This window comes from Xyrauchen texanus, chromosome 32, assembly GCF_025860055.1.
Source record: "Xyrauchen texanus isolate HMW12.3.18 chromosome 32, RBS_HiC_50CHRs, whole genome shotgun sequence".
NCBI lineage: Eukaryota > Metazoa > Chordata > Actinopteri > Cypriniformes > Catostomidae > Xyrauchen > Xyrauchen texanus.
In genome coordinates this window covers 38,406,293-38,431,017 of record NC_068307.1, presented here as the reverse complement: position 1 = coordinate 38,431,017, position 24,725 = coordinate 38,406,293, and the positions used below count along the sequence as shown (strand labels likewise).

Here is a 24,725-nt window from a genome sequence, read left to right as displayed (position 1 = left end):
TGTGTCTTAGCAACGACATCGCTTGTCAAATGTCACTCTTGCCCTGTTTAGACCTGGTATGAACATCTGTATCGGGGGATCCGAGCCAACTTGTGCATAGACATGGTAGTCTACAGTCAAACTTTCAAAGTGCTGCATAATATCGAAATGGACTCCGCTGCATCAATACACATATTGGCAAGAAGAACATGCTGATCTATCATCGTATCGATATTTTTAACACAGCCCTATTTCCAAGCAACCACTGATGCAAACACAGCTGTTGGTGAAGAAACTAGTTAACGTTTGTGTTATCATAGCTAATGTAACAGTGACAGTGTAATAACACATTTACACTTGCATGCATGGTGCTTTTAAGACACTACCTACTCATTTGCATATTACATAACTGATCAAAAAAAGACAAACTGATAAAACATTTATACATTGCCCTGTAAAGTCACTTTGGATAAAAGTGTCTGCCAAATGCATAAACGTAAATGCAAACATGTTGGGTTTTAGTACACCGTATGTGTGTGAGCTGGTGAAGAGAGATGATGGCAGATCTGCCATACTTACTGATTTAGCTTTTGTATAGTTTCCTTTTGTTTTGTATTATCGCATACAGAGTGTTCTGCATTACTCATTTAACTCTCCTGTTTGAGGAGAATGTGATGCTCATGAAAAAGTCATTAAATGTGTGGAATATCAACACTGTTTGATTGTTTCATAAAGCTCATAACTGGATTTAACACTCAAATCTCAAGGTAAAAAAAGATTGAGTCAGATTGCGGTTGTCTATTGCTCCCTCTGCTGTTTAGCACTGAGAACCAACCAACAAGATCGGAATTGCGCCATGTAAAACGTGTTCAGCGCAGATTTATTTTTGGTCACGTTTGCACCTGATCTGCATTATTCAAGTAGTGAACTGGCCGCTAAACCAGCACAGACAGCGTATACAAATAAACAACACTTTTACTGGCTGCAATTCATTCTTAGTGGATTTCCCGCTGAAAGTGGCCAAGAGACATCTGCCTAAAGTTACTGTCAATTCTATGAAATGACTAATGATGATTATGATGAAACAAGTACATGTTAGAACACTGCTGGGGTTATCCTAAAGTTAGTATTTGCTTCTCTAAAAGTCCCAAAGGCCCTTTCTCACCAAATATGAATTTTTGCCATGTTGAAGATTTATGGAACCATTCACATTGGGAATATACATCCTCACACTGACAAAGCACTTTTTTTTACGGTGAGTGCATTGATTATTTTTTCTTTTCTCACCCCACGATGAAATACCCCAACCAATAAAAATGAGCTTTAGATCACGTGTCAGGAGCTTCTGCAGTAACTAAAACGAGCTTAATTGATGGAGCTAAAGCTCCAAACCTCTGACATTAAACACTAATTAAAAGGAGGAAATCCTAAACCGACAGTGTTGATGTGTGTTTTCTTTGCATCAAATGTCTTGAAAACAAACACATCTTTACTCGGATGGGTTCTCTTAACATGTCAATTATATTTCTGTATCTCTGTAATCACATTTTTAAAAAGTTTATGATCTTACATGTATTTTAGTTTGTGAATGTGTCTCTAAGTGTTCCTTGTTGTTCCCCCCCCCCCCAAGTAGTTCTTCTCATTCATGATCCGTGAGTATGGATCAGCTGAAATGTGCTTTGCAGCACTTACTGTACCAGAGTAAAATTGACAGTCGATAAGTGCCACCTATTATAAAGTCTTGAATATGGTTAAGGTGATTACTTTTGGTGTGAAAGGGCCTTTATACTTGTCAGATCTAAACTTCAGATAGGAAGTTTCTGCTATATGGCAGATGTCATGCTTGAGCCTGTATCCTTATTGCTGGAGCTCTAGTGTTGTATAATTGGGAATGTGGGTCAAACACACTGCTGTAAAGCCCTCATGTTGGAACATTTTGCTTCTGATAACTTATAATACCTTTATAATAAAGTCACATTATTATGTTTGATGAATTAAATCCCAACAGCAAAGCTGATGCAGTATTAATGTTCTAGCAATGATTGTCTTCATTTTGTGTAGTATAATATTTTACTATTAGAGATCTTTAATACTTCTCTGATTGTAAGCTACACATGATGCGCTTGCATGTCATTGTTTAAGGATAGGCTTGGTATTTCAATTATTGCCAAAACATGTTCTCTGTATCATGTGTAATTGTCTGTAATATTATGTTGCTGTAGTTTTGAAGAATCCTTCAAATGTTAAAAGTTGTATGTATCATCTGCGTACAATTATAAATTAAGCTCTGTTAACTGCTCACTAATGCTGCTGTAACTCATTTAGGTGAAGGAAGGAAAGTTATTTGACGACATGACTGTCAGTATCACAGGACTGGCCACAAAGGTACAGGGCAGAATGCTGCCTGATCGTTCTCAAATCCGCCTCCTCTGATCACATGATCAATTACTTATGGATTACCACAGTAGTTAAGTGCTGTTTTATACCGATACAACAGCTTTAATTTCTCTGAGTCAGAGGAGTGTGGTTGAGAACTTGAGTACTGTTTCTGTATCTGAATTAAAGTTTATTTTTCTTGTTTTCTGCTACCATTGTGTGATTACATTGGTGAGTACAACAATGATTTAGAAATTATTCAAATAATTTAAATCATAACAATCACGTTTTGGTGCTCTATGGAAATTAGAGGTCCACCGATATTGTTTTTACAAACAATACTGATTATTTTTAGTTTAAATGCTTGAGAACAATATGCAGAAACAATTTTTGTTTCAATACAATGGATAAATAATCATTAGACTGCAACAATAAGACCATAATATAACTACAAGTATTTTCATAATAATTATAGACCAAACTATTATTTATGTCATATTTATGTCAAGTTGTTTTGTAATATAAATTGTTTTGTATTTTTGGCTATGTCTAACTTCAGTTTAGAATGCTACAAAGTTTATTTATTTAAACAGTTAAAAGGGATTAAGTTACTGTAGGTCCAATATTATTGTGATTTATATGAAAATGTTTATTGCAATGGCATTGGCAGTGGTGTTGAGTTGATTTTATGTATGTTTGTGTAGGTTCAGGGAGCAGGTGCAAAGGGTTGGAAGGATATGACATCATTCTTTGGTGGAAAAGATGGCACAGATGAGAGGTAAATGCCTTAAATTTTAGGTTTCTTTCAAAATTACGTTTATTTATGCTTCTAATGACATGAGTCTTAACTTCCATATTAAATGTCACTGGTCTTATTGTGAAACAAAAACAAATATTTTCATAATCTTTCAACATAATTTTCTCCACCTTTGAAAGTAATTTTCTGCTGTCACAACCAGACAGTAATATTAACCGATAATATCATAGCCTACAAATTACAATCTAAAATGTTATAAAATCCCAATGTATAAAATTAAGTCCCACCCTTCATTATTTCCTATTCGGCCCTCATGCGTGGGTCATTGCTGACATATAAAACCGGAGCACATCGCCGTCAGGATTTTAGACTGAAATCCATATCTCAGTTCCTCAACAGTGAGAAGTCAGTAGTCCGGCAAGCTATGCAGCATCTTGTTCCCTATGCAGTGTCTTGTTTCAGTGAACCAAGGTTACATTTGTAACAGAGACGTTCCCTTTCAAGTCGGTCTCTCGATGCTGCGTCAGTTGCTGACGCTATAAAGCAACAGAACAATGCTCACTAGCCGACAGGGTAGTGAAAACATTGAAAATAAACTTGCCTTCACATTGATAAATGTTAAGGAAGAGAGAGAAAAGCACCAAGGTTGCAAAACTTGGCAAAAAAATGATTAGCAATCCCGCTAGCCAGCCAGCCGGGGTGTTGAAAACATTGAAAAAGAGCTCCTCTTCACATACACAATGAGAGAGAGAACGTTGAGGTTATAAAACCACACAAAAACAGTACAAGCAATTAGCGAAGCAGTGTAATGAAACATTGACATATTAATAACCTCCTTCGCAGCCAAAATCTGGGAACAGAGAGAGGAAACGTCCCATTTTGGCAAAGGTGTAAGGGGAAGCCCAGCCTGCTGCCAGACAGATGTCTTCTAGAGACACCCCTTTCACTCAGGCCCAGGAGGAAGCCATGCTCCTGGCAATTAGCTTTTACACCCATGTGGCAATGCATGTATTGTGAATTGTAAGTGAGTGCAATGGCATCAACAACCCAGTGACCCAAACCTTTTGCGTGGGCTCCAAAGCAGACAAAGGGCTGATCTGAAAGCCTGAATTGCATTTTTCTTTCTACACATATTTGCAATATACTTACCGGACAAGAATGTGTAGTCTCAGCCTTGTAAAACCCTAACAGAGGTGGGGAGAATGCCTGCAATGTGACAACTTGAGCCATGAAGGGAGTTTCCAAAACCTTGGGCACATACCCTTCCCTAGGCTTAAGGACTGCATTTAACAAGCCTCTTAGCAAGGATCTTTGACCGACAGAACATGAAGGTCCCCAACACACTTTACTGAAGCCATAGCAAGCAGCAGCATAGAATTAAACAAGAGTATGCGTAAGCTTACCGCCTCTAAGGGCTCCAACAGGGCTTGTAAATCCAGCACTAAGTTCCAGACTGGGACAGTATGCTGGGTGAGGGCCTCAGCCATCTAGCTCCCCTTAAGAATTTACTGACCAAAGAGTGTTTCCCAAGTGACAAACAGTCTCATTTCCTGCCACTATGGCAGCGACACAAACTTTGAGCATGGATAGAGAGAGTCCTGCATCCAAATGCTCTGGCAAAAAGTGGAGCACCGCCTGCAATGCGCTGGGTTCTGACATTGGGATGAACAAAAATTTGACATTTCAAAGCATAGAGCCACCTCATTGAGGGCACTCTAGCTTGTAATATGGTGTCCAGTATTGGCCATGACAACCCTTAAGTGTCTGATGAGCCCCGTTCAAGCGCCAGATGTAGAGTCTCTAAAACACCGGATGGCTATGCCAAATCGGATCTCGAACCTGCAAGAGCAGATCTCTCCTCAAGGAAAATTTCCTTGGAGGAGCAACTCCACCAGCTCCTTCAGCTCATGTGCTGACAGCTTAGCTCAACTTTGCACAGCACTTGGTATAGCAAGCAGACTAAAAGGAATGCATACTGCCGTTTTACTGGCCATTTGTGAACTAGGGCATCCAAGCGCAGTGGAGCTTGAGTCATGGACAACTGAAGGCGGCTGTGTCTGTGGAGGCAAACAGGTCCACTGCGTTGAGAGACCGACTTGAAAAGGAATACTAATAAATATTAGTATTTACACACAGCAGTAAAGCTGCAACTGAAGCAGTACATATACCATACAAAGGTGCCTTTACACAATTTTTAAAAAGGCACAGATTCACGATCGCTTGAAACAAAGAATTGCACACTTGAAATATAAATTCTCATGCACAGCCACAGAAAATGACAAACTTATTATGGTAAAGTTTAAAGCGGTTTTGATGCAGATTTTGTTTTACACAGAACCAAAGCTGCATCAGAATCATTTCATGATATTTCAAATTTGACTTTTACTGTAACTGGCCCGACAAATCAAGAACAGTTTAACAAAATTCTTATGAATGTGGTTATTTGTGGTTCATGTTCGCTGTACAAAGATTTTGATGCCCAGATACTATCATTGATAATAAATAAATGTCAAATCTCAAGTCAACATGAAATCGAAATTGACTCCATTTAAATTTGTATTATGCATTCTCGGTCTTATTGAGCACTATTTATGACTGCGTGCTATTCCAAAGGAAACAACAAAACATGTCTTTATAATCTTTCATCTAAATGTGATCACTTGCTTCACCTCTGAAACAACTTTTCTATTTGGCTTAATTCATTTGGTTATATTCTGGAATGTTATGAGCACTTTTCACTATCCAATTAATTCCACATCGATGTAAACAAGTCCCACCCTACATTATTTATCGATTGATCATCCTGTTTTTTGGAAACGCATCAGATTACGCAAGTTAAGAGGGGCTGCAAATGCCATTTTGTGATGATTTTGAGCAACCATACACATGAGTGCAGAAGTTTCAATTAGTACTGTCCTGATGAAGCTATTGTATTTGACATAACAGATGTTTACATATATTCCACAAAACAAAACATTTATTGAATTTACACCAATGATCCTGTTCAGAACTTTAAGAGACAGGCAGAGTCAGCAGGGTAATATAGCAGAAGCAGAAGTAGATGGTAAAAATGTATTGAATATTCTGCATGTTTCTCAATGCTCAGTCTGACTTTGTCTGACCAACACAGTTTCAATAAGTGTTAATATTTCAAGCAAAGACAGTGGACAATTACTGATTTACTTATCTGTTATGTAGCGTTTGAAGGGCAGTACTAAATTAAAAAATACATCTCTGATCTCTTACATTTGCATAAATTCTGAAAGCGGTGTGTACACGTACGAGACAAAAGCGGTATGCAAACATATGCACTAAACTGTATGTTGGAATAATTAGATGTAGTGGTGTGTTGTTGGCATGAATTCACTCACCAACACATGCTCTTTGTGAAATACATATCACACATGTTATTTCTGTTTAAAAGTATTTCATAAACTCGTTCACCAAAGGAGACCAAGTTGTTTTGATCTATTTGCAGTGCTTATGAAGGTTATCAGAACCAGGATACTTTCAGCAGTGAGGACAATAGAGGTGCTAAGCAGGACTTCTGGGAGACCTTCGGTAACTCGGCTCCTAAAAAATCTGACAGCAACACCTCTGCTGAGAAGAACTGGAGCTTAGAAGCTCAGGCTAACAATAAGAGCAGCACCGGAGACAGCTGGGACACCTGGGACAACGCCTGGGAGAGCGCTGGAGATGCCAAGAGCAAGAAGCCTTCAGAGGAGTCATGGGACAACAGCGGCTGGTGATCAAATGGAACCAGGGTAAACCTGGTCTTATCCTAGAGGGTTTGTGAAATCAGGTGTGTTTAAGAATATTTGTCTGTACAAAAAATTTAGAACATCTGTCATAAACCCACCTCAGATGAGTGTCCTATCATGTCCTCAGAGTAGTACATTGAGTGTATCCTTTTCATTCTTATGGTTATCGATTTCTGTTGATGAATATGTTAATAAAGATTTTCAGATGTGGCCTCTCTGTCCTTGATAGAGATTACAACTTTTGACATTTAGTCCTTTCAAGTCATTGTTAAAGCAGCTTTATGATGTGATCTGCATGTCAGCTACTGTTTGTGGTCTGTGGATCCTAATAAATGCAACTAATAAACATTCTGATAATGTAATCAAGTCAGTTTAATGGATGTTTTTCTTTCTTTTTTTTTTTATAAATCTCTATAAAATAAAAAAAATAGGTTATTGTAAAGTACATTCTTGCTGCAGTCAATTTCTTGAGTTTTAATTTTGCAATAATATTATACACTTCACACCACACATACATGATCTGTTGTGTGCCAGATGTGCATTATCAGTTTGAACTCTTCTATTCTAAACATCAGGATGATAATTACTACCATGTATGTAGTGTATCTTGCAATATGCTAAATGTTTTTCCATCAAGTCAAGCTGTAAAACAACACATGCTGTTATCTGGGTGAAGTGGGAAAGCTCTGCTCTATATTCTGCTAGTTAAATACTTAAATATATGAAGTGTAATAAAATTTATTTTACACCTGACTTCTGCATTTTGTGTCATTTCTAGCTGCTTAACACTTTGTAGAAAATAATAAACACACTTCATGTTTGTCAGCTGGAGAGCTCTTATCTCATCAGACAGCACCTACTTACCCTTCAGGAAGGATCATCTCATGTAAGGCTCCTAAAACATTCAGAGAATAGATGCTGACATCTCCAGCAGAGCTTCATTACATGGCACATTCTGTTTTGATTGTATTGTGTCAGTTAACTTCAGATGGCAGAGAGACTCAAATATACATTCAACCTATCAGAATCATCATCATAATTGTGACTCCATCTGAAGAGTGTGGGCGCTCCGTGATCATTAACGTCATATTGATCCAGACCAGAACGATGTTCTTCTGTGAAACAAAAGGAAAGGTATTAAAGTCTTCACATGAAAGTTAATAGTGAGCCTGTGCTGTCAATGTCCAAAAAGTGTCAATAACATCAAGCCTCATTAGTTCTATCAGGTCTTGTGGCTAAACATTATAGCATGTTGTTGCAAGAACTAATGAGGTTTGATGTTATTGGCATGTTGCCATATTTAATTTGGCCGCTGTATATTGGAGTCGATCAGGCCAATTGCAGTAATCAAATGAGTCCCCACCCCAAGACCAAAAATAAAATCAAAATAACATGCATGCAGAGGAAAAAATTATACATCACCAGTTGTATTAAACAAAACATTTCTCATAGTGTTTCAGGAATCTGTTACTTCTTGTTTTTAGTCAATTGAAGGGATTTGAGAAATTAATAAACTTTAAAAAATGTGAGAGTTGGCTGCGAGTGCTTATGGATGAAGAATTTCCCATACAAAAAAATAAATTAACAATATATTCCATTGAATCATTGGAAGTGTTGCTATAGTTGCAAATAATATCTTTTAAGTTAAAAGGTTGTGAAATTGGGGGCTTAACTATATTAAAATATATATTAGACCAAGATTTCTGAGATGTTTCACACTCAATTCTATATACGCAATGCTCAATCTCTTCAAATTTTTTAAGTTTCTCTCAATTAAAGATACCCAATGGACTTTATTTCTAGGAACAATTTGTTTACTTTGGAAAATTTGGCAAATATGCTTATTACACATCTTGTTTAATATACTTATTCCATCTAAGATCGCTAAATTCTTTAAAGAAGGTATAAGGAAGTCATACGCAGACATTAAATGTTCATAAAACAAGACGTTATCAGATTACAGCACTTTATTTCTTTCAGCCCGGATGTGCTTTGCTGCGATTCTCAAACTCAGCATGTACCTGCACATCATGACGTGATGGAAGCCTGCAGTCAAACAGCCTAGCTTCTCTCCCCAGCAAATCCATGGCATTTTGGAGCTCCATGAGGGAGGCAATAGTCTATTAATAATGCCTTTAAAGAGTTCCACATCTTCATCTACTGATGAGGATATTAGAAACTTTTTGGAACCATTAGAACCTAAACTGACAATTGAGCAATTCATTTTTTTAATTCTGAGATAACCTTGGAGGAGCTTGACGTAATTAAGTACCTACCTACTCCAGGTCTCCGGGGCTAGATCCTATGCTACAGAACTGGCTCTTTTGTTAGAAGTTTATACTGAATCATTAAAGAATGGAAAGCTTCCCCCAACCATGGCACAAGCCCGGATCAGTCTGATTCTTAAAAAGGATCCAAGATCCAACCGAGTATTACATTTCCCGTCCAATCTCCCAGATCCAACTAGTTGTAAAAAATGTATCAAAGATTTTGGCTAACCAATTAAGTAAGGTTATGACATATTTTATACATATAGATCAGGTGGGGTTCATGCTGGGCTATAAATCTTCAGATAATATTAGGCATCTCATCAATATCATGTGGTCAGTAGCGAATGATCAGTCTCAGGTTGCTGCCATCTCACTTGATGCCGAAAAGTCGTTTGATATGGTAGAATGGGATTATCTTTTTAAGATTTTGGAAATGTATGGGTTGTATCCCGGTACATTTATTGGTTGGATTAAGTTACTTTATAAACACCCTGTAGCAGCGCTACAAACAAATTGATTTCAGATTAATTTACTCTGAATAGGGGCACTCGGCAGGGATGCCCTTTATCTCCATTATTGTCTTGCCCTGGAACCTTTAGCAGCCACGATAAGAATGGAGGCTGATTTTCCAGGGGTGGTTGCGGGAGGTGTGGTGCATAAGCTTCTGCTTTACGCAGATTATATTTTATTATTTGTCTCTGAACATGCTAGATATATGCCTTGCCTCCACAGAATTATTAATTCCTTTTCCAAGTTCTCACTATACAAATTCAATTGGTCTAAATCTGAAGCTTTGGCTCTGAAAGCGTTCTGTCCAGTAACGGCCATCCAGCCGGGTGCCTTCCAGTGGCCCAAACAGTGCATTAAGTATTTGGGAATTTAATTCCCAGCAAATTTGTCTGACCTAGTTAGAGTTAATTTTGACCCTTTAATAAAATGTTTTTCGAGTGATGTGGGCAGGTGGGCTTCATTACATTTATCGATAATTGGGAAGGTTAATGTTATAAAAATGTATTGTATTCCAAAATGTAACTACCTGTTACAATCTCTCCCTGTAGATGTCCCCCGGACTTATTTCAAGCAATTTGATAGCATAGCGAAGTCCTTCATTTGGAATGGTAAACATCCCAGCATTTTAATAAATTATATTAGACAAAGGTGGGATAGGCCTACACAAGATTTTGTTTTATTACTATGCATTCAGTCTCAGACATTTGGCTCATTGGTCACTTCCACCTGAGAGAGCTCCTCCCTGGTTTGTGATTGAACAGGCAGTTCTTACCCCATTTTGCCATTACAAAGCCTCTCTATAATCCGAAAAGTTAAGTTACTCCCCATTATTTCGTATTTACACTCGGTATGGATGAAAGTGTTCAGATTGTTTAAATCGACACTTATTTAAATGTTGCCTCGAACATATGGCAGAACCCAGATTGTGTACTGGTAAGTCCCTTTTCTGCTGGCCAGAATGGATTGTGAGGGAGGTTGCTATATTCTGTGACCTATATGAAAGTGGAGTGTTGAGACTGTTTGAAAATTTGGTCCCAACATTTTAGGATCCCCAGACCACAGTTTTATAGGTATTTACAACTGCTACACCTGCTTTGTACTATTTTTGGGAGTAGCAAAGGATTTGTGCACCTGCAATGAAGAATGTAACTGTTGTGTTGTGTTTGTTGGAGAGAAAAAAAATCTACAAGCTTGCAACTCTTAAAATAAATTTCTCTGTGACTTCATATTTACTGATACACATCTGTGGCTAATCTCTACAACTACAAATAACACTGTCACAGGTGCTCATTTGATTTGCACCACATTTATTTTCCTAATTGGAAGCCTTGCAGGTAGCTCATATTCATACTCAAAATTTGTATTTAAAATGTATAAACAAGGACAGATGCATGATTGGGGTCCCACCCCAATTTTACACTATTGTTCAGTAAGGTAGACTGTGTACAGTTGTTTTTTGCTATACTGCACAAATACAGACCATAATAAACATGCCTTTTTTTGCTTGAGATGCCTTTATTAGTCTACCAACAAAATAAGCATATAAAACCTGCATACATTGTTCCTATTGTACACAGTTTGTGTATGAAGACATGGAGCGCATTTGTTACAACTGTCCCCATGCCGGATACGGTTGTAACACTTACCTAGAAAAGTTGTAACACTGACTTGAAAAAAATAAATTAAAAAATGTGGCCGACTTAAGAGAAATATACTGACACATTTTATACTCTGTTATTGTTTTTAAGTATTTCTATCATGATGTAATGTATAATTTATAACCCATCACCTGGAACTCCTATCTTGGTTTTCCTAACACTGATACAACGCATCCTGTGACATGCAGACACATGCAAACAAACAAAAATGGATAATCAATTTATTGGAATAATCTACTGAAAAAATAAATAAATAAATATTCCAATACAGTACAATGTATTATGTATGCCTGTCTGTCTGGCTTCTTCCAATTCATGGATTTGCCTTGCTTACTTTTCTAAGCGTTCTGACCATTCAAAAACATTGAAGATGAAATATGGCATATTCCATGCATGTGGTCAAAGTTGTAACTTCACACTAAATTAGATTAATAAAACATACTCTCAAAAAAGACTCTCAATCAACAGACACTTCAATAAACCCACACAACCACATGACATGAACTTAGGATGCATGCCAAAAATAATATAATTGAATAAATGTAGGTTTTTAATTAACATGTAATAAAGCAGTATTTGTGACTATTATAATGTTAATCTTATTTAGATGTAGATGTTAAATTTTACTGGTTGATCTCTACAGAGAGGAACTTGACAGTTTCCATGACAACAAAGTCACAGTGAAGCTGCATCCATAGCAACCACTCACATTATAGGTTATAAATTAACACACACATTCTTTAATGTAATGTAAAGTGAAGGATATCATCATATGGCTAAATTCATGTATTTATAATATTTAGTAAAATTAGTCTCCTTATAGTTTTAAAATAGTTTATTTTACATTATAATATATTAAATTATATTTTATTTTATTATATCATATTATAATTTCTTGCCAATGGTTGACCAAGTTCCCATAGTGCACTTAGAAGGGTATCTTTATATGAGAACGTTTAGAGTTCAAATATTCTTCAAATACAATTTTGATTAATAGACATAAAAAATAAAAAACTTGGTCACTTGGCCAACGGTTAAAAAAAATATTCTTACCTGTACCTGTCTGTGTGTGTCTCATTATTCAAATTTTCTTCCATTATTAAAAATCAGCAAGCTATTCATACTAGCAGAACTAGAATGGTGTGAATCTAAAAAAAAAAACTGGCAAACAAGACTACAATGGGAAGATGTACAGTAAAGGAGTCATAAATAGGTTTGTTCTCACCCAAAACCAACTAGATTGCTTCAGAAGTAATTTATTAAAACACTGGAGTCTGATTATGTTTATGCTGCCTTTATCTGCATTTTGAAGCCTCAAAGGCCTGATCACCAATCACTTGCATTGTATGGACCTACAGATCTGAGATATTCTTATAAAATCTTAATTTCTGTTCTTCAGAAGAAAGAACTGGATCAAATTTTTTTATAAAATGACTAACTGTGATTGACAGGGACATAATTTGATGTGCCACTATATTTTCAGAATTTGGACATGATTGCAAATTGCACTTTGTGCTTAAAGCAGACGTGCTTTTGAAACGTCTCAGTGTAATGACCTATTTATCAGGAAAATAGCAAATTACACTTTATGCCACTCCATTTACATACAATACATCCTCAGTTTGCATGCATACACCCACATATAGCACAAATACTCCCACCCGCATGCTCTTTGTGCTGATATTAAAATTGTGCTTAGAATTAGCACTCTTGTGAAAATTGGATAAGACATTGCACATGATTGTTGAGCATAGCGCTGCACTTTGCGCATAAACAAAAATAGAGCCATAAATGTTATACATAATCACAAACAGTGTTGGGCAAGCTACTCAAAAAATTAGCAAGCTAAGCTACAACTAGTTAAGCTAAGCTAAAAGCTACACTTACATTTATGCATTTGGCAGACGCTTTTATCCAACCTGGAGTTAAGTGCCTTGCTCGAGGACACACTGGTGGTGGCTGTGGGGATCGAACCTTCTGATTAACAGTTCTGTGCTTTAGACCACTACAGCACCACCACTCCACTTCAGACAAACTACACTGCAAAAGTAGCTCGCTACATTTAAGCTACTTCATATTTTTTTTTCAATTAGATGCACAGAGCATACTGTCATAGACAAAGCATCTAAAAGATTTATTCACATAATGTTTATCAAAGCAATGGTATAGTATAGTACAGTATAGAGCAATACAGGTGCAATATAAAATGTATGTGCATGTTAAAAATTGTCCCCAGACCGAATATTATTTTTATGAAAAGCAGTAAAAAAATATATTATTATTATTATTATTATTCTTCGGGCTGTGATGAAAACTGATTGACCAGTGAGATAATAGCTTTTTGTAATTTTCCAGAGTCACTGTTGCTGCACAATCCAGTGTGTTGGTGGCGCTAATCAACCGGCATACACTGGTGCTGTTCTCTTTTACTCATCTCACGCACCAAAAAAGTTAATTCAATGCAAATATGCAGTAAATAAATAATATAGAAGCTTTAAACACATTCTTTCTTTTTCTTTTTCTATAATTTGTTGATAGCTCATATTATATAATATGCCTGATGTATTTTCTTAATATTATATAATATAATATTGTAGCTTTTATGCTAACAGAAGAGAACGGAGGCAGAGATCTAAACCAAAGGCTCTCTGCCTGTATTTCTCTTACAACTCTATAACAACAATATAGCGCAGCCGGATGATGTCACATCTTGCTCAGAGGTGGGTAAATTATGTATGTACCCCTAACAAACACTGGTAAAATTAACTTTTTAGGAGCACAAATGATATCCCCTGAACTTGTGCATCACCTGTATACTGTCTCGGCTTGGGTCATCTTGGCCCTAAGAGCAGTTTGAGCAGCTTTCTTAGGCATGGTGGCCACCAGACTAACTCTATTGGGTGCCAGGGCAGGGACCGTGGGTTGATCCACAGTCTAATGAGCAGATATATGGCAGTTGACTGTGACGCGTTCCGGGCAACCCCTGATGTCAACCAGGAATGCTTTGTCCCCTGATTCCAAGACCTTGAAGGGGACATCATATGTTTGCTTCAAGGGACTGCAATGCACATCATTCTGAATGAAGACAAACTTGGCCGTGGAGAGTTCTTTGGGAATCCAAACCGGTGGTATTCCATACTAGGTGGTAGGAACTGGTTTGAAGGCATCGGCCTTGACTAGCAGTGCTGGGCAATGGAAAGCCGATGTCCAGGGAGTTGTAATATCTGGAATGAAGTCTCCCGGAACACAGAGAGTATATCCAAATATAAGCTCAGCAGAAGAAGACTGCAAATCCTCCTTAGGTGCCATCTGCAAGCTGAACAAGACCCATGGAAGATGCTCAACCCAATTGTTATCCTTCAGACAAGCCCTAAGAGCCACTTTCAGTGAGCGGTAAAAGCACTCTCAAAGACCATTAGCCTGTGGGTAGAACACTGTGGTGCGGTGCAGTCGCACTCTCAGTCCCTGATCCACCTCAGTCCATAGCTCAGAGGTAAACTGGAGACCACAGTCTGATAAGTCAGAAGGCATGCCAAAGCGGGCAACCTAGTTGTCAATGAAAGCCTGTGCTACATCTGCTGTTGTCACCGAGGACAGAGGTTCTGCTTCCAGCTACCTGGTGCCCCTGTCCATGATGGTCAAGAGATGAGTAAAGCCCAGAGAGGGTCATCTTTTTTATGCCGTGTCACACAAATTTAGCAGAATCCAACTTTTGCGAAGCTTTGCGACCTGGGTGTGACCAACCATGGACTGAGGCAAATACTTCCTGTCACACATCAAGATGAAGCGCAAGTGTCTTACAGTCAGATACAGTGGGAGCAGCCCTGGGTCAAATGCGCTGTACTTATTTTTATGACAGAGCTACCAAAGTAAGCAAGGGGGTGCCAGGCTCCATCGGCAAGCTGCTCGTGAACCTCCCCCAATGCATAGTCTTAGGGATCCATGGTAATGGCTATAGGTGTTATGATTGTGGGAAGTCAGGAGAAGGCAGACGGGAGGTGCGGATCCAATTGCGGCTTTTATTAACAAACAAATAATAACCATACAAACTCAGGAACAAAATAAAGGGGTCCACAATGGGAAAAGGAAACTAAAACACGGGAGAACATAGAGGGGCAAAAACATCCACAACGAAAAGGGAACCTCGGGCGAACAAGAAGATGCAGGAGCAGCGAACATGAACAACATATCAACATTCAACAAACGACAAAGGAACGGGAAAACAAGCGGGTTTAAATAGACAGGACACGGTGATAACAAAATCACGAACAGGTGCGGACAATAACACTGTGCTGGCAGAGAGAGCCGGGAAAGATGTGATATATAGTTTTGACACAAAGAAAGTGAAACACGGGGCGGACAACAAGGAAAACGTGACATGGAACGTGAGCAGTGACGAGTGAAACAGAAAACACGGGGCAGACAACACGGGAACGTAACATAACCCCCCCCTCAAAAGGACCGGATTCCAGATGGTCCTACAAAAAGAAAACCCACAAAAATAACAAAAACAAAAAGTCCAAGGAGTGAGGGGGTAGACCCGGGGGAACACAGACAGACAAAAAGGGGGCACAAGGGACACAGAGACAGTCCAAGGAGGCACAAGGGACAATTAGGCAGTCCATGGGGGCACAAGGGACAATTAGGCAGTCCATGGGGGCACAAGGGGCAATTAGGCAGTCCATGGGGACACAAAGGGCAGACAGGCAGACCAGGGGGGCCGAGAGGGCAGACTGGCAGACCAGGGAGGCCGAGAGGGCAGGCAAGCAGTCTCTGGGGGTGTGTGAAGGGAACCGGGTCAGGTGGCCTGGGAGGCGTCCACCGGGTAGGGACAGGTTTAGGAGGCCAGGGAGGTATCGACCAGGCAAGGACAGGTTTAGGTGGTCTGGGAGACGGCCACAATAGGGGGACAGGTTTGGATGGCCCGGGAGCTGGCCACAAGGCAAGGGCCGGTTCAGGGGGCCTGGGAGGTGGCCACAGGACAGAGGCCGGTTTAGGTGGCCTGGGAGGCGGCCACGCTATGGGGACAGGTTTGGGTGGCCCGGGAGCTGGCCACAAGGCAAGGGCCAGTTCAGGGGGCCTGGGAGGTGGCCACAGGACAAAGGCCGGTTTGGATGGCCTGGGAGCTGGCCACAAGGCAAGGGCCGGTTCAGGGGGCCTGGGAGGTGGCCACAGGACAGAGGCCGGTTTAGGTGGCCTGGGAGGCGGCCACGCTATGGGGACAGGTTTGGATGGTCCGGGAGCTGGCCACAAGGCAAGGGCCGGTTCAGGGGGCCTGGGAGGTGGCCACAGGACAGAGGCCGGTTTAGGTGGCCTGGGAGGCGGCCACGCTATGGGGACAGGTTTGGGTGGCCCGGGAGCTGGCCACAAGGCAAGGGCCGGTTCAGGGGGCCTGGGAGGTGGCCACAGGACAAAGGCCGGTTTAGATGGCCTGGGAGCTGGCCACTGGGCAAGGGCCGGTTCAGGGGACCTGGGAGGTGGCCACAGGACAGAGGCTGGTTGAGGTGGCCCGGGAGGCCGAGCCCTGGGAGGCTCAAGAGGCGGAGCCCTGGAAGGCTCGAGAGGCTTGAGAGGCGGAGCCCTTGAAGGCTCGAGAGGCTTGGGAGGCGGAGCCCTGGAAGGCTCGAGAGACTCGAGAGGCAGAGCCCTGGAAGACTCGAGTGACTTGAGGGGTGGAGCCTTAGAAGGTTCGAGAGACTTGAGAGGCGGAGCCCTGGGAGGCTTGGGAGGAGGAGCCCTGGGAGACTCGAGAGACTTGGGAGGCGGAGCCCTGGAAGGCTCGGGAGGCGGATCCCTGGTAGGCTCGAGAGGCTCAGCGACGCCCACGGTGAACGGTGAGCCACAGACCAGTAAAGTTACCTTCATGAAGTCGCGGAGCTTCCAGTAGCGCATTGCCGGTGGAAACTGCTCTTTTAGCCAGTCATTAAGGTTGTCCCTGAAGAAGACCACAAGGGAAGAGTCAGGGAAGTCCGAAACGCTCGCCAGAATGAGGAAGTCGCGGATGTGGTCTTCTACCGGTCGGTCCCCTTGTTTTAGGCAGAGCAGCCGGTAGCTTGCCTGTTGTACCGCTGGATCCATAGTGGTCGTTTGTTCTGTTATGATTGTGGGAAGTCAGGAGAAGGCAGACGGGAGGTGCGGATCCAACTGCGGCTTTTATTAACAAACAAATAATAACCATACAAACTCAGGAACAAAATAAAGGGGTCCACAATGGGAAAAGGAAACTAAAACACGGGAGAACATAGAGGGGCAAAAACATCCACAACGAAAAGGGAACCTCGAGCGAACAAGAAGATGCAGGAGCAGCAAACATGAACAACATATCAACATTCAACAAACGACAAAGGAACGGGAAAACAAGCGGGTTTAAATAGACAGGACACGGTGATAACAAAGGTGGATTATTAGGTGGATATGGTTGATAAGGGCCAATATGGGAATTTGGCCAGAACACCGGGGTAACACCCTTACTCATTTCAAGAAGTGTCCTGGGTTTTTTAATGACCACAGAGAGTCATGACCTCGGTTTAACATCTCATTCGAAGGACGGTGCCTTTTTTACAGTATAGTGTATACTGTGGCATTAGGACCCACACAGACTGCAGGGTGAGCACCCACTTGCTGGCCTCCCTAATACCTCTTCTGGCAGCAACCTTAGTTTTCCCCAGGAGGTCTCCCATCCATATGAAATGGTGATAAAAATTCACCATCTCCAAAAACTCTTGTAAGACTTTGGTTGTGCAGGGAATGGGGAACTCACCTCCACCTTATTGGTTAGTGGCACAGTGCCCTCACTTAGGGCCCAGAAAGTCTATGGCAGACAACCCGAATTGGCACTTCACAGGATTAATAGTAAGGCCATGTTGACTGAGGTGCACAAACAGTGCTCTTAAATGGTCTAAGTGCTGTTCTTTGGAAGCGCTAGCAACCAGGATGTCATCCAGGCATATGATTTGGAAATTCAAGCCTCTCAGGACCGGGTCATCATACGCTGGAAGATTTGCGCTGCGTTTTTAAGGCCGAACGGCATCCAGCAAAAATTGAAACAGGCCAAATTGTGTTTTTACAGCAGTCTTAGGGACATACTTTGGGTTGACAGGCACCACGGACCAGGTCCACTTTTGAGAAAAACTGTTTTCCCAGCTAAACGAGCAGAATAATAATGTATGTGTGCACTTGATTCCGATCCGGCATAGTGACATTGTTGAGTCGATGATGATCTCCACAGTCAAAAGCCACCAGTGAAGAGGTTAAGCCCAGGGGTTGTTGGAGCAGCACAGTATGCCCAGTTTTTACATGTTTTGCTGCATCCAGTCTGTGAGCCCGTGCATGTAACGGTGGCCGAGATGTGGAGATGTAATGCACCACTCCATGACTGGCCACAGCTGTGGAGAAATTGGGCCTAGAGAGATTAACAATCTCCCCCAAAATTCGGACGAACTCACATTCCCCTGTCAGCGCACTGGACAGTGTGGTTGTCAGGAAATTGCTTCCCACACAGAGTAGGGGGTCCCACAGTTCCTAACTTCCACTAGTAGTCCATTGACGCAAAGGAAGTCTGCTCCAAGAAGGGGCCTATTCACATCCGCTAGCACAAAGTCCCATGAAATATATCACCCATTGAAACACAGTGGCACCAGGTGTTTTCCATAAGTAAGTATACTGCCTTTATTAGCAGCCTAAAGTGAAGGCCCGATCTCACCGAATTGTTTATCCTCTGGCAATGCAGGTGAAATGCTGACATGAGCTCCTGTATCACAAAGAAAATTATGGCCAGATAAAGAGCCTTTGATGAACAGCAGATGTGCATCACTGCTAGTCGCAACAATGCTAATCGACTGTGTACTGCCCACTCCGCAGAAACTACACAGTGGCATAATTTCTTGGCTCCAGCCCAGAAGCACGCGTGATAGAAACACAGTCCATGCACATTTAACTGCTGTGCTGCCGGCTGTGAGGCGGTCATTACACCGTCAATTTTGTTACAAAAGAAATTGACAGCTGCAGAACCAGTTCCTGTGTACGTCTGGGATGCTGCTTGATATTCATCTGCCAGATGTGCTAATTCCCTGTAGTCTCTGATAGAAGTATATGCCAAGGCGGTGCTGACATTTTCGGGCAATTATTGCAAAAACAGCTCTTTAAAAAGAAAACATGGCTTGTGCTCACCCAGTACCGCTACCATGGGGTCCATTAGCTTGGACAGAAGCATGTTGCTGAGACCAGGCAGTGAAAGAAAGTGGCAGGATCTCTCCGTCTACGACAAGCCAAAAGTCTTTAATAAATATGGTTTCAGTGTGGCATGTTTATCTCGGACTGGAGCACCTTCCAGAATGTTGACTGCTTGCGCTGCCATGGAGCTGCTGAGGGCTGCAACAACATAATAATATTCAGTTTCGTTGGCAGTAATGTCCTGCAAGGCGAACTGGGCCTCTGCTTGGGCGAACCAGCTTGTTGCTTGTTGTTCCCAAAACTCTCCACTTAATGTCCACTTACGTCGGGGTCACCAATGTAGCTTTTTTGCTAACAATAGAGAATGGAGGCAGAGATCTGAACCAAAGGATCACAGTCTGTCTATAGTTCTCTTGCAACTCTAAAACAACAACATAGCACAGCCGGATGACGTTATATCCTGCGCCTGCATCAAAACCTAAAGGGGCATGTTCTACTAAATGTGTGTCAGAGGTGGGTGAATTATGTATACCCCCCTACAATATGTATATTAATGTGCCTGAACTTTTCCAGGCAATAAAAACAGCAGTGAGGTTCAACAAGTAGTTTGGATAAATCTTGTAGTAAAATATGACACAAAAAAAGATTCTTTACATGTTTTACTACAAGTGTAGACAAACACTTTTACTTCTTGATTAATTCTGGATAAATCCCAATACTTTTAATGTACAGCTACTCTACCATGCTCTAGTCATTTTTAACCTGTTCTAATCCAACAGTACACAGAGGACTGATGATGCTGCTGCTGCTACTGCAGTGAATCATAGGGTAGAGAGTCTGATCACGTCAATCACTGAAGTTCGTATTTTCATAGGCTGGTCTGAGATTAGGGGTGGGATCAGATGGAGGGCTAAAATCATTCCATTCACACTTGCACCAAACAAACCGACCTGTGTGCTAGATAACACTATCGATTTCTGATAAACTGGTTGATCCAGGATTTATATCAACTGAGCGTGATCAGAGTGATGAAGAATGCGATGATGAAGATGAGGTGGTTTAAACTCCGCCCATAAACCTCCATTTAAACATCAGCTCAACCATCAAGCAAAACATCTCGGATTTATATGCTGATTCTTTGGTAAGAGCATCATACAAATGAAAGCGACATATATCACTAAAAAATGTACATCAAAAACTCGGTGGAATAATATATTCATATATTTCATAGTAGAAATAACATTCAATATAGACATGCCTTCATAATGCGGATTCAACAGTCGTGGCTATGATTTAACAGTTTAATATCGCTGTATCATTCGATAAAGTAGTATTATAACAAACTGTAGACGCGTTTAATGTGTGAATGCTGCAACGGATGTGATTTTAAGTCGTATCGACGTTCAACAGTGATATATGAATGCTATTGAGTGCCGTTGTGTGTGTATGTAATTATGATTTATGACATATTCTAATTGCGATTTTTACACGTTAACATTCATTAGACTGTAGCTAATTTCAGTGTCATGATCTCTGTTTAGATTCGTCAGATTCGCGTTTCATCATTTTTTGATCTAGCCTATTCACGATAGAATTCTTCTGTTCCAATTCATTGAGTTTGTTTAAAATCACGATTGTTGTTTAAAATATTTTGGTTGATATGAGCTTATTTGCATGTTTTCACGATAAACGTTTTATTATGTTATTGAAAGAATATATTTTTATTCTATTACTATGATGACACCACCAAACCCTATTTGACAGTGGCAGTAGAGTTATGGACAGTGACCCATACTTTAAAAACTAAAACATAATAATACAACTTAATGTTGGTTAAAATGGGTTACGCTGATAATAATAACAACAGTTGACTTAAACATTTATGTCAATGCACTTTGCATGAGTGATCGTTTTGACACGTTAATTGTGATGTTATTTGAATGATTATAGGTGGGTTTCCAGCCACATATTTGTGGAATATGCAATATGCAAAGAAACGGTCCAAATTGTGCATAAAAACGTATACACTTGCTTGTTTGTTTTTGTAAATGGACATGCACATAAACTACAATGGAAACACATTTACAGTATACATTCCTGTAAAAAATAAATGCCCTTATCTTTAAAGTCATAAAGAATAATCCTGCTCACAAATGGACTAGTGGATCCATGTCTCAACTCATAGTATCTTAAATGTTGATCTGGTCATTCTGATGTCAGTGTCATGAAGAATTAGGTTACCTTACCTGCCCCTCTATTTCATTAGAAGTAGTTTTGGGTATTCTGTTCGGTACCTGATAATACATTCTGCAATATCGCATGAAGATTTATGTTGTCTTTATCATGAAAATACATACATTTTTGTTGTATAAACTGCACATCACATGATATAGCTAACGAAACAAATGGTCAAATTAAATGTGTCTCTTTGTGTTTTCAGTTAGCATGATAATGTCTCTCTTTGTGTTTAAAATTCCATCATGTATTCCCTAAGGTTCAATTATCGGATTAAGCAAGCTTATGATGAACTATCTTGGAAAACAGCCTCATAGGAAGCTGTGAGTGGACGAAAAGCCTTGCAAAAAATCTAAACTTGCCGCAAATTTGCAGCAACTCTGCCGCTTGTTATTTTCACATGCAAATGAGTGTTTGATGCACTGCAAATGTATGCCAGAAGTTTTCAGCTTTTCGCCGATAGTGGTGAACCTCCGGCAAACCTTTGGCAACAATGGACAATTTGGCAGAAGTTTGCCAAAAAGCGAATTTGCATGTGAAAATGATCAATGGGGAATCTGCGGCAAATATGCCATGAACTCTTGATTTTCGGAAGGAACTAAGGTGAACAATGTGAAAATAGACTATAGAAACATGTAGCCTATAGCTTATGTGGAAGATCATAGATTTCATCTATGTTTTCATACTATGGACCACTTACTTTATCTTTAGATAATGGAAAATACCATTTATTAGCCAAACGGTATAGTGGTAGAGTGTTTGGTGTATTTTGAATGTTCATTTGTAGCCCTCCCATTTTAATGACTGATGTGATGTTATTTATACTCCGTGTTGGGAAGGATACTTTCAAAATGTATTTCGTTACAGAATACATGCCCAAAAATGTATTTTGTAACGTATTCCGTTACGTTACTCAATCTGAGTATTGTATTCTGAATACTTGGATTACTTCTACATTGAATTGCATTATATAAGTGTAGGAATGCGGCCATCAAATCCTGCTTACTAAACAGGCCTAATTTGGTGTGTTTTTCTTTTTCCAAATGGCTGAATGTGTTAGGCTCAAGTCTCCCTGAAAGTGCAATATATTATAATTTGCTGTAGGAACAAAGACTATAAGGGTATGTTTATGCAAAATATGTTTTGCTTGGTTAAAAAAAGAGAAGAATTGTCCAATTTTACCTTTTTAGTTTCTTTATTTACTCAGCTGTTAAAAGTGTCAAAATAGACAAATAAAATATTCTGTCTGTACAGAATTTCCCATTATATAAAAAAAAGAAAGAAAAAAAAAACACTGAGCAACTAAGCGCATAGGTGTTGGAACTTATCACCTTTAAATAAAAGCACCAGAAATAATTTTTCTTTTTTTAAACTACGCCACCAAATACAATTTTACCCACATGAAACCATGTTATATTGAAAAAACAACATTACTTATTGGTAATGTATCAACAAAGGCTAGCAGCAAAAACCTAGCCAAAATGTCAAAGTTGAACATAACATTTGCATAACATTCACATGTAAGGTGTTGATTTTATATGAATGTCAGGTGAAAAAAAAGACAATTTGTTTTACAAGAATAATGACACTGTCAGTTGACATGCATTGCCTGTTAATGCCTGTGAACCTAAAGACCAATATGTTTTGAGCCATCTACCTACATGTCAACACTCCAGTAGGGTCGGTTGTATCGCAGCAGGAGAGCCTGCTCAAAGTGCTTATCTGTCATTTTGTTACGATGTGGAGTGAAAATAAGTCCTCCCTGGCTAAAAAGCTGCTCGACAGGAGCACTTGATGGCAGAGTAGTATTGTACTTTAAGAAGAGGGATCTGATCCGTGGATACATCTTCAATGAAGCCAATGACTTGTCTGGATCCTGGAGATACCTCCGCACCTCTTCCTCCGCTGATGAACTTGTCACCTGTGTTGTCTCAAAAGTGAAGAAGTTGTCATCTTCTGGATTACCTGCATTTACAGTGGTGCCGGCATCCTCAGAAGGCTCTGTATGAAGAAGACGAGTCTCTTGGACCATTGCTGTTTTCATGGCTCCCCCCTCTTCATCAGCAAGCCACCACAGTCGAAACTTTGGGATGGTGGAAGCTGCCATCCTTGCCTCATGGGAGGCCAACACCTGCCCAAATCGAGTGTCAATGGCTTTTATAACAGCTGAGAGGATGTGGGTTGAGAACTGCACTTGGGTCAACTTTTCAGCTAACTTGGATTTTAGGCTGACAATGGTGGGAACTATGTATCCAAAGTAACAGTTCTTTTCTCCCTGGAGCAGGTTGATTGAGTAGGCAAGAGGTTTCATAATGGCTATGTACTCTTTTAGAAACATCGTCTCTTGAGGATGCAGTTTGGCCATTTTCAGCTGGTCACAGATTCCATTGAGCTGACTCTCAGTGAGACTCATCAACTTCTCGATTGCATGATACTCTGAGCTCCACCTAGTCACTGAAGGTACCAAACATCTCATTTGGGCAATTTCCTCAATTGCTTCAGCAGCACTTGATGTGCGATGAGCCTTATTCCAGATTGCCGCACATTTAGACATTGCACTTCTGTATAATTTTCGAGAAACACCCTGTGAGGCAGCTTTGTCAAGATCAGTCGTGGCAACAAGATTCAAAGTATGCGCAGCACATCGATGGTGAGGTGGCAAAAAAAAGTTTAGCTCTTCTTCCTCTTGCTCCTCCTGAAGAACTGCAGAGACATCAGCAAACCGCACATCATCTGTGCTATCCATCTCATCATCCATTTCACACCCTCCATATTCAGTGAACGCCTTAACGAAATTGCTACCATTGTCAGTGACTGTGGCACTGACTTTGCCTTGGATCTGGAATTCTGCATGAATCTGACTAACTTTGGCAGCAATGACATCATAGGTGTGGCGGCCCCTTATCCTTTCACATGCCAAAGCAACAGACTTTCGATCTAATGTCTCTGGCTCAATCCAATGACACGTGATTCCCATGAAACTCCTATGATGAGCCGTCCATATATC

At 40.4% G+C, this 24,725-nt stretch overlaps 2 protein-coding genes across 11 annotated transcripts in view; both read left to right on the top strand.

The window, feature by feature from the left end:
• arfgap1 (ADP-ribosylation factor GTPase activating protein 1) overlaps positions 1-7,620 on the top strand; it is a 75,486-nt gene extending 67,866 nt beyond the window's left edge. For 3 of the 7 annotated variants that reach the window (XM_052101965.1, XM_052101963.1, XM_052101962.1), the window contains 3 exons: positions 2,305-2,364; positions 3,060-3,133; positions 6,591-7,620. In XM_052101965.1, the coding sequence (XP_051957925.1) occupies positions 2,305-2,364; positions 3,060-3,133; positions 6,591-6,861 (405 nt within the window). In that variant the 3' untranslated portion in view covers positions 6,862-7,620. The remainder of the gene's footprint in view (positions 1-2,304; positions 2,365-3,059; positions 3,134-6,590) is intronic. The other 4 variants (XM_052101968.1, XM_052101967.1, XM_052101964.1 and 1 more) reach the window with 2 other exon arrangements.
• Positions 7,621-20,407: 12,787 nt separating this feature from the next.
• The window catches only part of elmo2 (engulfment and cell motility 2), a 131,296-nt gene continuing 126,978 nt past the window's right edge, over positions 20,408-24,725 (top strand). For all 4 annotated transcript variants that reach the window (XM_052100929.1, XM_052100928.1, XM_052100927.1 and 1 more), the window contains exon 1: positions 20,408-20,624. The gene's annotated coding sequence lies outside the window, so the exon portion shown is untranslated. The remainder of the gene's footprint in view (positions 20,625-24,725) is intronic.